Source organism: Notolabrus celidotus, chromosome 16, assembly GCF_009762535.1.
Source record: "Notolabrus celidotus isolate fNotCel1 chromosome 16, fNotCel1.pri, whole genome shotgun sequence".
NCBI lineage: Eukaryota > Metazoa > Chordata > Actinopteri > Labriformes > Labridae > Notolabrus > Notolabrus celidotus.
The window spans coordinates 10,087,811-10,101,025 of record NC_048287.1 but is presented as its reverse complement, the minus strand read 5'-3'; the positions used below and the strand labels follow the sequence as shown (position 1 = coordinate 10,101,025).

Genomic DNA, 13,215 nt, shown 5'->3' with positions numbered 1-13,215 from the left:
TATGCTCCTGTTGCAGGAATGCATAAAGAAAATGGTTATCTCGCACACGTGATCTCGAGGCTGCTTGCATCACCCTGCCTCTCATACAACCTACCTCCCGTCTTCCCCTCCTTTTCCATCTTCTCTCCATTTTTCTCCGTGCCCCCTCGACTTCTCTCCCTCTCTCGTTCCAGCTTGTTTGAAAAAGACAGCGGTGGGGAGGCAAAGTTTTTCCCCGAGCTCACACCAATTAGCTATCACGCCAGAGAAATTAACGAACAAGAGCATGGCAGATGAGAGGAAAAAGTGGGACAAGCTCCTTTTATAAACACAGAGAGGCAAGAGGTTTGCATGTGTGTGAGTGAGTGTGTTTGTACTGTACGTGTGTTTCAGCCGTTCCTAAGTGAGGATTTAAACAAGCCAAAAACTCTTTTATTTACACATCTGAAACACACCCTAATATCTCCGATCCTTACTTCATGTACTATCAGACAATATTTAACATTATTCATGTACTTTTAAATAACTTCAAGAGAGCAAAAACATCACAACATTACAAAACAAGCAACTTTTAACTTCTAATGTCTCCCTAAAACTTCATACCTCGCTTTTTCTCACTTTACGGGTATTTTCATACATGATCAAACTCCTTCAGGAGTGGTACCCCCAGTAAAACTTTAATGCATCCAAATGCAGCAAATGATCCACTGCAAGCTGAGTGGCCCATATCAAGCCCACGGAAACCTTTTAGCAGTTATCAGCTGCCCTTTGGTCTTATCATGTCCCTATCTGGGTGGAAACCTGTGTCTGTTTGCATGAGCAGTAAAGCCTCACTGAGAGCACTGGCCTTTGCCGACCTGGTTTACATAGGATTGTTAGTCAAGACATAGCATGGGTCAAATAGACAGACGTGGTAGTTGTTGTTGCTACCATGTTGACAGACTGCTAAACCATGTGAGTTGGCGGACATGAATGCAGGTTACAATATAAAATACAGACAGCTGTTTTTATAACGTGTAGCTTGTGGTAGTGTTAAAATAGCCACCTTCTCTGACCTTCACCTTTAAGACTAAAACAATTACATGTTACACACGTGTCTGTAATACTCAAATGTAACTACAACTATAAAATCACAGAGGTTAACACCAAACACAAAGATATCATTTTTAATTACTTATTGTTTGATTCATACTACAACTCTATTTGAGTTATTTTTGTGGCATTTGAATGAATAGTTTACCATTTTGGGATGCACCATTGTTCAATCGCCTGCTGAGACTGAAGCCTCATTTATACTTCTGCGTTGAATTGACGGTGTAGTCTATGCTACGCACATAGCTGACGTGCACCTCCTCCAAAATGTAACCATGTGTTGAATCGTTGCAGACCGTAAGCCCTGTAATTGGTCCGCTTGGCGACATTGTATTTCCCGCATTTAGAGCACTTCCGGGATCCCGGACATTGACTGCATATCGGCCGTACATTTTATCTCCTCCTCTGAAGTGTCCTCTCTATTCTTCCCTGTAATCATATCTGTATGATTAACAGCAACATGTATCAGCTCTAAATTAAACAGATGACCCAATTATCAGAGACCACACTGTACTCAAGCGTTTCGGGGGAGTAGTGCTGTGTCTCACGGATACATCGACGCAGAAGTATGTGGTGCTCATGCCCACGTCAGCCCATGCCGCGTATGGTCCACGCAGAAGTATAAACCAGCTTTTAAGCTCGATTTACATCTATGTTGACTCTACGCTAGCCTGTGCTGTAGGTCCATGTAGCTCTGTGCCCTTGCAGAAACCTTCTTATTCATTATAGTTTATTGTGACATTTTATTTTTTGGGACCAAAATAATTTAAGTAAGTTATAGTTTTCTGGGTTTGGACAATTACTCTCTTTGATTATTTTTTATTTAGGCTTCGGAATATTGTTGCGGTAGAACTGTTTCTGTGGAAACAACTCGACTAGCTCGTTTAATTTTAACAATCTTACACGAGACCGATAGTAACGTATCTAACTTTTAGAAAGAATGTAAATAACCTATATTATCTAAAATTTCAAAAATATCTAATTATAATATGCATTATTATTATTGTTATTATAATTATTATAAGTTAGATTGACTAGTAATAATAATAATACAAATAATGATAATAACAATAATTACTGTTATTATTATTATGTATTTGTTTTTGTCTGTGTGTATGTGTAATTATATATTGGGACACCAAGAATCACCCCCAAATCCCTCAGTCAACTTCAACAACTGTTTGAAACCCCGTACACACACGCAGTAATCCTGGACACTGAACACCAGATTAGATTAGGTCAGTGTCTGTAATCCAATGAACTCTCACCTCTAACATGCCTAATGCTATTAGAGCTGACACATCACACACACCCACGCAGACAGAGACTTGTCCACTTGCCACATAGTTCTGCTCTCAAACACAGCATATATATATATATATATATATATATATATATACATATATACTCTCCTGTTTAAAGAAGCAGATTTGTTGTTCAAACAGTTCTTGGCCAGTCTGTTTTCCCACATGCTCCATACCCTCTGTGAGAGGATCTGCAATCTGCTCCCTTTATTATTTATATTATACTAACCTTCTGGTATCAAAACATTTTATTCTTGACTATGTATTTACAGCATTTAGCCCTTAGCATGTGCATCCATGGCATATTCAATTTGCAATCGCTGTCACCGTCTGTAATCTTCATTTGAGCAACCCTTCACATTAACGGCCACTGTTATCCTTTACATCCTTTAAGTCACTCCCCAAACTTGTCCGGCCTCATTGGTAAGCTGTTACAGGCCACTCTTCACATTGCCATGTAGGGCACATCCAGAGAGACAAAACTTGTTTACAAGCAGGGAAGTAAACGCTAGTCCCTCTGAAATGCAATCCGCTGCTCTTTGTTTGCAATAAGGGTTGTATTACTGAGGTAGGCCTTGAGTTCACACTGACATCATACATGCTTTAGGCTACTACAAACTGCACTACTGCCATTCATTTTACTTTATGTTTTTTGATGGCTTTCTCACAGAGTTCTGACTGAAAAATCACAGCGTCTAGTCGAGCCAGACATCTGTGGGCTAGATTTTCCAACCACTTCTGCTTTGGACCCCAGTCTTTGAGGTCCAAAACTCTTTCTTTTTCTTTTTTTTTCTCCTTGTCTGTTACCATGGTAGTTGAAAAATTATTTCATTTACATCATATCATCATTATTGAATCATCAACACAAAATGCTGGGTGCGGCTGGTACATAAGCAACACGTGGCTTAAAGAGATGATATTATGCTTTTTTCATCCTTTACAAACAAAGGAGTTAAAATCTTGGACGCGAGTATCAATCTTGGGCAGAGTTTCAAATTGTGAGGGTAACGTGTGTTGAAGTAATCCCAGGATGAGACCACAGGCTGCTCTAAACGGCTTGTTCAAATGTCGCACAAGAATAACGTAAGAGGGACAAGATTTGCTGAAATCGTGACATCACGATTCGGTGGATCTCCTTAAAAGAGCATATTTAATAAAACACCAACATGTTTTTTTATTTCTGGGGATTGTTTTCTCTTTCTGAACTTTCCAGGTTAGATTTGGGGCCAAAATCATACAGCAGTATTTCATAATTTGGTATTTTAAATAGATAAATACAGCTTTGTAGCATGGCAACAGTAGAGGAGGCTTCTGGAGTGCTGGGGGGCCTTAAAGAGATGGTTGCTGAAATGAAATGTTTCAGACAGAGGCTGAAATGACGGGCTTGAAAGACACCAGCCTGAAGTAAAGAACTGCTTGAGCTGTAAATCGTGTAAAGCCACAACAAAGCTAGCATAACACCCTTTTTAAGATTTAAAGCTGATATAATTAATATTCATTATTAATACATGTATAAGTGTGCATGTAATGTTGTAATTTCAACTCTTTCAAGCCGACAATTTTGGTTTAATGAAAAAACAAATCTGGGTTGACTCTTTTAGCTGTAACAGCTTTGTAAATGTTAACCCTCAATACCCTTACTGTACGCTACACGCTTAAAGCCAATCATAAGATCGACACACCAACTAGCTGGTGTAAGTATGTGAACATTTAAAAGTTAGAAGAGAACCAAAACAGGATCGTGAGTGTTTGACATGTTTCATCGAATGGCCAGAAACACATATCATGCTAATAATGCCGATCATACTACAAAGCTCTCCTAGCTGTGTAAATTGAAACACTTACAGTAAGTAGCAAACAGTCAGACGTAGAAGTGTTGTGTAGCTTTAATTCACCCTCATTGGTGTGAGATAAATAGCTTTGCTTTCTCTTGACTCTGACTGATATGGCTGCTCGTAGTCTGAAAGTGGGACAGGTTCCAAGAGTTAAGCTACATTAGGTCATAGTTTCTGTCACATGCAGTAACAGGGTGATTTGTCAAGCAGACGGTGACATTACGTTCCATTCAAGCCAAAGTTATTCTGTAAAGTAGCCCCCTTTTGCCTTCATGACAGCTTTGCACACTCTTGGTATTCTCTCAGTCTGCTTCATGAAGTGGTCTCCTGGAATGCTTTCTTATTAACATGAGCCTTGTCAAGAGTTCATTTGTAGAATGACTTGCCTTCTTAATGTGTTTGAGACCATCAGTTGTGTCGTTCAGAGGTAGGGTTAGCACACAATGGCTAGCCCTATTTCACTACTGTTGTAATCCAGATTATGGCAAAACCAGATTATTTAATAGTTTAGATGTCTTCAGTATTAATCTACAATGTTGAAAATAATTAAAATAAATAACTATTGAATGAGAAGGTGTGTCGACACCTTTGACTGGTAGTGTATATAGTTTATTTGAATGCAAATTACATAGTACAACTTCTGCCTGTTACAAACAGCTGTAGTAACTGAAGCTTCTCATATAGAGTGAATATCTATTGCTAGTTTTCAACTCCTGTTAATGAAACATATTAGAGGCTACATATTCAAGCTCTTATCTGCCGTCATTTCTCTCACTGAGTGAGAGACTTGTTAACCATCTGTTTGAATAATAGCAATCTACCAAAACTTATACTGCAACAAACGATGATTCAAAAACAAAATCACATTCCTCCCACTGAAAGTGATCTCACAGCAGACTGAGGGGGTTGGTTTGACTGCTAGCTGTCGTCTGCCTTAAAAATTTAATGTACATGCACCTGTTACTTGGACAGAGAAAGATTATGTGTTCACCACCCATGGGAAAAGAAGAATTGATTTACTCTTTACTCACTGATACTTTCAGCAATTTACACCCTTCTTCTCTGTGTTGTTGAGTGTATGACAGGATGACAGAAGGAAGTTGTTATTCAGAACATGATGGTCTGTGCCACTAATGGTTTCCAAGTGCCTGTGTTGCTGGTCTTGTGACCATGTGTTCATTGATGTATTAGTGCTTCATGTAATGGACGAATGCCTTTCTAACTGAAACATCACATTTAAATGCCACAATCAAGAAAAGAGTGCAAGTAGAAGAAGTGTTTTTATCCCCATGTTTGAGCTTAATCTGCCATTTCTAAAAAAGCTTTTTACCAACTATCACATTTCCTCTTGGTTGAAGCTGCACAGCTCAATAAAAGGCTGAAATCTCATAACCATCATCTTTGCCTCCAGCTGGCTCCATTCATTATGTCTCTGTTGCACAACAGTACGATCACTTAGAGATACCTCGTACTCAGCAACTTAGCAGACATGCATGAGTAAGTGAGGCCAATCACAGTGCATGTCATGATAGTACAGCAGGAGCCCAACAACGGAGACAGTGAGAGGACAAGATGGAAGAGACAGAGACTGGGTCAGTAGAAATGGCAAGCTGGGAAAGTGCCAGTATGAGTGAATGTGAAAAGCAATTGGGAGAGAGAACAGTGACCTCCTATCACAAAGACCCTTGTACTGCAAACCACATGATGCCCCGGTGTCAAAAAGAGTCAGACTCAGACTGAACTTCTTCTTTAAATGTGTCCATACAATCCAGTGATTTCCGTGCTTTGTCACATTAAAACTGAAATGTTGCTTCTTCTTTTCCTTCAGAATTAATTACACCTGGCCTTATTTCTACAACTTCAATAAAAAAAATAGAAACTCTGAGACTGAATATTTGCTTCTAGCATCTACATCATATACCTTAAACATTTGCATCTCCTATCACCTGATATGAACTGACAAATTATAAAAAGGTGTCAAATTGCAGCAAAGGACTCATTATGTTATTGTTGTAGCACTGAATAGATTTGTTTGGGTAATAATGAAATCACTGGAAATTGCTGACGAGGGAAATATTAAGTGAGGATTCTTGACACCATTGCTGAAGTTATCAGGTTTATAGTTTGACACAGATGTGATTTGTATATCCATGATCTTCCCCTTTAAATCTCAGTATATTCAAATAGATTATTCTGCTTACCTCTCTCCACCTCTTATCAGCATTTTCTTTCCACAGATTTGCATAATTCATCTGAGGTCACCTACTACTGTTAAGAAATGTGGAACTCTGGAAATATCTGTGCTTGATTAATGTGGACAAATACTGCTCTCCGCTACATCAAATTATATTGTGATTTTAATGATAGCATTGTCTGGTGGCCAAAAACATATTACATAAAGCGTCTGATGTTTCATATTATGGATTATTCAGGGCACACAAAACTGCTTGTAATAAAGATTTGTCTGTCAGTAGATAGGAACTCTGCTGATAAACACGATATATTCATCTTAGACATCATTAGCAGTTTCATTGAATGAAGTATGAAGGGGGGCTTCTCCACTGTGATAAATATACCTGATGATGTCATTCAGAGTGTTGAGTGGCACTTTGCAAAACGTATGAACCAAGTGGCAACCCCCGGATGTGAGAGCTGTAGTCAATGCGGAAGTGTTAAAAACGGCAGTTCCTGGAGTGTCCACTTGAGCCTAGCTCTGGAAGTACTGGAAACCACATACACACCAATTCAAAGAAGCCAATCTTTACAGCAGAAAGAAACATGTGTACAGCCTGGTACAAAAGACGAGTGTTATCTGGTTAGCTCATTTCATCGGCACACACTGTACGGGGGTGAATATTTTCAGAACGCAGCAGTTTTGAAAGTATTAAGATTAAGAGTTTTTGATTATGAGAGGAACGGCTGACTTGACTGACAGGCAGGAACACTGTAGCTGTTGGCTAGGAGGCTCAAAGCCCACCTCTTTACCTCACACTAGCTCGACAGACGTTAGGTTGAGTTCAGCATTTCTAATATGGCTCCCACCGACTATTGGCTTCAAAACAACACTTCAGCAACAGGTGACGTCACAGATACTATGTCCATTATTTATGTAGTCTATGGTATGAACCAGTGATTTTGAGGTTGGAAAAATCTGGATATCTGATCCGCTATCTTGAAATATGTTTCACACAAGCTCTCCAACTTTATGGAAGTAGATGGAGAAAATTTCTTTGGTAATCCCCTTGAAAAATCTGGTTATCTACAATCTGTGGCTTGAATTTCATGTGTTACACTAATGGCGGAAATAACAGAAGACTCCGAGGATGCTGCTCTGAAGCCACCTGAAAATCAATCCAGGACTCAGTAACTGAAGATAAAACTGAGGCTTTTTTCAAAACTGCCTACTATACAAGCAGTACGTACGGATTTAGCCAAAATTCAGGATGTAGTATGTGATATTTCTCAGTATGCATCGGACCAGTCTCCCTCACGTACTGTTTCCCACAATGCAAAGCGCATATTTGACAGGGAGCACTCAGTTTTTAGGTACTGTGAAAATTATTAAATTTTATATAAACCAATAATTTTTTAAATCATAAGTGATGCCAAAGAAGTAGTTTCTCCATCAGCTTGACTGTTGTTTACTTCCAGTTTCCGAAAACGGAAATCCAACGACGCCTGACCCAGCATACTGCAGAACAGATCCAACAGAACAGTCATACTACATACTACCTTCAAACGCAGTGCGCAGTATGTGCTGCATAATACATTCGTAGCTAGTATGTTGCAGGCAGTTTTGAAAACAGCGTTAGTCTACTGCCTACTCCTGGTTTTGCCACTTCCTGTCTGCAGAGTGACAGACAGGAAGTGGCAAAACCGAAACCAAATTGTGTGATCTTCAATCCAGAACATTCAGTATAGTACAAACTGTTGGTGTATGTTTTTCACTCTTTGCAAAGTCACCATTACTGATCACTCTTTTGGGTTTTGAAGATACCATAAAAAAGCTGGATACTATCTGTAGCGTTTGTCAAAGGAACCATCAGTCTCAGTCTCAAGTGGGTTGAGTCCCACCATAGCCCAACCTTGAGCCTAAACCGAGCTGGACTATGCAGTGCTACTGAAGCATGTGTTAGCTGTTTCTCTATAATTAAAGGTCCTGAACAACGTGTCAAGTAGTTAAGTACAAAGACATGTTTTAAAGAAAGGGGCACGACAAAATGACAACAAACCTAGCCTTTAATAATTCATTTGCATTGATCTGTGCTGCACCGATCCTCTGTTTACATCCGGCCCATAAACACAGGATGATAAAAAGAAATCTGCTTTGTACAGCATTTGACTTTAGCATCTGCTCTGTGTCTGACTTGGCAGGTTTAAGCCTGCAGGAAACCTTTACTGAGGGACCTCAATCAGTCTCCATCTCCTGGATCAATATCCATTAGTCTCAGTCTGCATGTGTGTGTATGTGTCTATGCGGACCTCATCCTGGGTGAATGGGTCTGAGTCATAAATGCATGCTCTGGATCAGATTTCTCTCCCTCTCTCTGCTTGTCTGTTTCACTCTCTGTCTCGCACACGCACACGCACACACACGCATACGTCCATTCAAACATACAGACCCTACCTTGTGAACAGCCTCTAAACATTCATTCATGTTGACCCAGCACTGTGGTTGGCAGATTTTTCCCCCGACATAAATAATGTCCTACACTACTGACAAGTACTAACTTTATGAAATCAACACTAAATCAGCCTTTAGTCACAAGTGTAGCCAAATTTACGGTTGGAGTAAAATAACGTGATGACTGACAACCTGCCATAACAAAACTCCCTGTCTCAGAGCTCTGAGGCCTAGGTATTAATTCCAGTCTGGAAGACAGAGGAGAGACAGGCTAAGCTCATTTTTTTTCACAAGTTGTCATTTTGCATCAGGACAGAAGCCCAACACGACGCAACAAGAATGAGAGCAGAAACAGACAGCTGTAAATGAACTCTCAGGCAGCAGGCGATCACACAGAGAGAGGGGAAGAAAGCAAAGGGGGACGACGGGGGGCAGACAAAAGAGACCAAATACCGAAGGATGGGAAAAAAGAGATGAGGATGAAGCTAGGGATGGAGGGGGGAAAACATAGCCTGTGGCAAGACACTCAAACCTGTGCATGTCACAACAAGATTCCCAGATCTGTGAAGAGGAAGTTCACGAGAAAAACAAAGAGGAGGGGAGCCTGAGCATGACACTCAAGCCTTACAACGTATTGTACAAAAGCTATCTGTGGCGTGTACTGGTTTCACTATTGGTTTCACTAGATGTCAGACTCTGAGCGAGGACATCAACATGAATGTTCCGCTTTTTTGTGCTAACACCCAAAATGACAGACTCAGGTCCAGTTAGGGTTAAGAAAGGACTATGATTGTGCACAGTATGAATCAGACGTACTGCTCAGAATGGAGCATTTCTTATTTCCACAGTTGCAACAGATTGTTTGGATACACAAGATATGTGAATATGTGCATTGTAACCATAGTTAGCTCTTACCATAGGTGGTCAATCACTGCCCTGTTGCACTCAGTGATATCAGAGGGGTACAACAACATGCAAACAGCATTAAAACAAAGAAAAATGTAACAGTACCAAACAAGCAAACTAGCGTCATATTCAATGTGAAATACAGCTGTTTGTGACTAAAGCACAATCAGCAACAACACATACTGTTATTAGAGCTTCTACCTTGAGAGGTGAAGAAAAAAGTGTTGCAATATTTGCTCTTGAAGGATCCTCTTGCAAGATTGCAATAAAGATTTTATGATCTATCTTGTCAAGACAAGAAAATCTCCAGTGTTTGAATTAACATTCAATTTTCCCATACTCTGGGACTGTAGTGGTTTGTTTTTAATCATACTTTCTCTTCTTCTTTTAACTCAACAACAACTCCATCATTATTACAAATTAAAATAATATTAATCTGAGTCATTGATCTTCAAAGATCCTTACTATATGGTGCTATACTGGTGAAAAGGAGCTATGAACTTCAAGTAAAGGCATATTTTACCAATGTAATAATTCTACAAATGAGCATTTAACTGGCTGCAGACGCACAATATAAACAAGGCAATCGAAAGTGAGTTACAGGATGCTTTGTCCCTCCCTGTAGGAGGAAGTCACTAAATCAGCTCAATGTAGATACTAAACTTCCCTCTGTGCTTATTATCTCACTTAACACAAAACCACAGGAGCCAGAGGCTTGATGTCAATGCTTTGCATTCTTGTCCCTGTTTACACCCTTAGAACTGTATTTCAAAATCCCAGTTCTCCACAATGGTCCACGTGACAGTTTGACAGAACAGCTAGTGGTTAGCACACAGTGAACCCACTTCTCTACTAGTATTGTATGCTACAGCTTAATATTTCACCACCAGAAATTATCAACATATCACCAAGAGACATCACCATTCCGCCACCACGTCAGATTTAAACACAGAGCTATTGGTTCATGGGGAAACTTGGCGTAAAAACCTATAAGCAGTAAGCAGGCACAGCCAGAAGAGTAAGTGATGGCACTAGCAGACATGACATCAGACACTGGATCTACTTCACTGCTTGAAGTCAGCGAACAGCTATGGGTTATCTATGCATAGTGCAGCTCATGGACTACACAACCATATCATGACAAAGACAAACAAATAAATATATTGGATGGATCCTCATTTCTGTCAACTCTACCCTCAGACAACACACATCATACGTTTAATCTTTGTCATACAAACATCCAAAGTGTTAATAAATAAATGAATAACAAATGAGTCATCATTACACATGGCCTCATTGTGCAAAGTCTGGTGAGTAAAATAAAACTCAACACATACTCATTCCCTGAACTTCCCAGTTTATGAGTCTTTGTTACAATCTGAAATCACTGTAGGCCCGCGTTGGGACTTCAAGTCACAGTTCTTGCTGATTAATTAGCCTACATGGCTGGTGTTATAATCCTCGCCAACCAGACACTGACCGGGTATAGAAGTAGTGGTTTCGATGCAGAAATCAGTGTCACTGGTTTTATGGTCTTCTATCACAAACAACAGACGGTGATAGTGATAAACTGGTGAGCCCTTTAGCCTCTATGTTACACAGCTAGCAGATCCTGCACAGTGCACACCCAGCCTGTCGGTGCCACGCCATGTATTGTTTACATTGCTAGCATAGTTGTGCTATTATTTTACAACACAGACAAGATCAAACTTGGTGTTAATGGGATCTTGAGTTTCGAACAGACGCAAATTATATGCATTAGATGATTTAATACATTAAAACGCTGCTCGGCTTGGTCAACTCACAAGGAAGCTAGCGATGCTAACATTGCTAGCAGACATGATCCACTAGCTTACATGCTAACATTAGAAGCTAATGATACAAACTGGGTAGTTAACACACAGACCTATTATCGGACAGCCCTGACCTGCTTCAGCTAAACTCCACAGCCAACACAAGATATTTATTCTAAACTATCTCAAACATACTTTATTGTAAAAGTGCTATAATTGTTCTCCAAGTTGCTTTGATTCAATTGTGTTGGTGTGGAGTTGGAGACTGAGAACATGCATTAAAGGTTCATATGTTTTCCTTTGTCACGTTTACTAGGTTAAACCTACTTTTTATTATTTTTATTTCACAGTCAGTCTGGAGTCTACGTGAATTAAAGGCGTGACCTGTGAAGGACAAAATAAAAACATGTGTATTTCGAAGAATACACTGAAAACTGACTCTATACGCTCTGTTGAGTCCGGGTAGAGCCGTCCGAAGATGGAACCTAGACTTTTAGCACTCTAGCTTGCGATGCCAGGCTACACAACCCGGATGGTCTGATATGTAATGTTGGTCAAATAAATGCACTAAAGAAACACCCATTTTAAGAATATTTCCACAGTCGTGTTGACCATTGCGATTGTTGTACCCAACACTCATGAAATGCAGATCTGATCAAGCCTCCCCAGGTCCTTACTGTCAGAGTCCAAACCATCAACACAAACGGGAACAATGTCCCTGTACCCAAAAGGGAGCAGCTCCCCTGTAAGATCAGTCCGACCTCTCGCACTCAGTCGTGGGCTTACCGGTCTTGTAGAACGCCGCTATGTCGCCGGCGTCCTTCGTCGTCTCCTCCGCTCCTTCCCCGGAGCTCATGGCTGCCACAACCTGAACCTAGCGCTCGGTATCCCCTTCGTTGATCCCCCCAAAATTGTCAAAAGATGGCACAAAATCCCTCCTGTCCCCAAAACAGCGTCATTAAAGACACACGGGTGGTTACGGCGACTCGTAGACGCTAGCAGTGCCATCTGCAGACCTCCATCTTAGGGTAACGTAATTGGAAACGATCAGCCGGGGGCACCGGGTTCCTCCTCGGAGTGGAGCCGAGGGGAGAGTAGCTGTAGCGGGGAGGAGGGGGCGGGAGGGGCCGGGTCGCTGCTCGGTGAATCTCCGTAAGCTTTCGGAAATGAGCAGACGGTGGGTCATCAAAGAACGACGGCAGTCAGTGTGTGCGTGTGTGTGGGTGCATGTGTGTGTGTGTGTGTGTGTGTGTGCGTGTGTGTAACCAACAGAGAAATGTTTGACATGTTCAGCCAAAGATCATTGAAAACTACGTGTGATCAAGGATAAGGCATTTGCTACATTAATGTCCATAACCATCAGAAAGCCAAAGAAACCGAGTCTGTCCCAATCATGCGACGCATTGTCAGTAAAGGAGAGGCAATTGCTTTGAATATTTAACAGCTTATGCTTCATCATGCTTTTTTGTTAATAATATTTATATGAGAACATAGGAAAATAGTTCCTCTTAAGTAAAGGGAGGAGCAGACGGATTTTATTAAGTCTACCGGATACAATCTGAACACTGACGGTCAGCTGTTTTGATTGAGGTCTTAAACTCTGAGATCTGAGCTGGAACACTAGCGCCATCTACTGGTCGAAGTATGAGCCAATGCTTCTTTTGTCCTCGCATTAGTAACGG

At 40.6% G+C, this 13,215-nt stretch overlaps 1 protein-coding gene across 6 annotated transcripts in view; it reads right to left on the bottom strand.

Moving 5' to 3' along the window:
- The window catches only part of LOC117827656 (triple functional domain protein), an 88,802-nt gene extending 76,033 nt beyond the window's left edge, over positions 1-12,769 (bottom strand). For 2 of the 6 annotated variants that reach the window (XM_034704290.1, XM_034704292.1), the window contains exon 1: positions 12,320-12,769. In XM_034704290.1, the coding sequence (XP_034560181.1) occupies positions 12,320-12,389 (70 nt within the window). In that variant the 5' untranslated portion in view covers positions 12,390-12,769. The remainder of the gene's footprint in view (positions 1-12,319) is intronic. The other 4 variants (XM_034704288.1, XM_034704293.1, XM_034704289.1 and 1 more) reach the window with 2 other exon arrangements.
- Between the last annotated feature and the right edge of the window lie 446 nt (positions 12,770-13,215).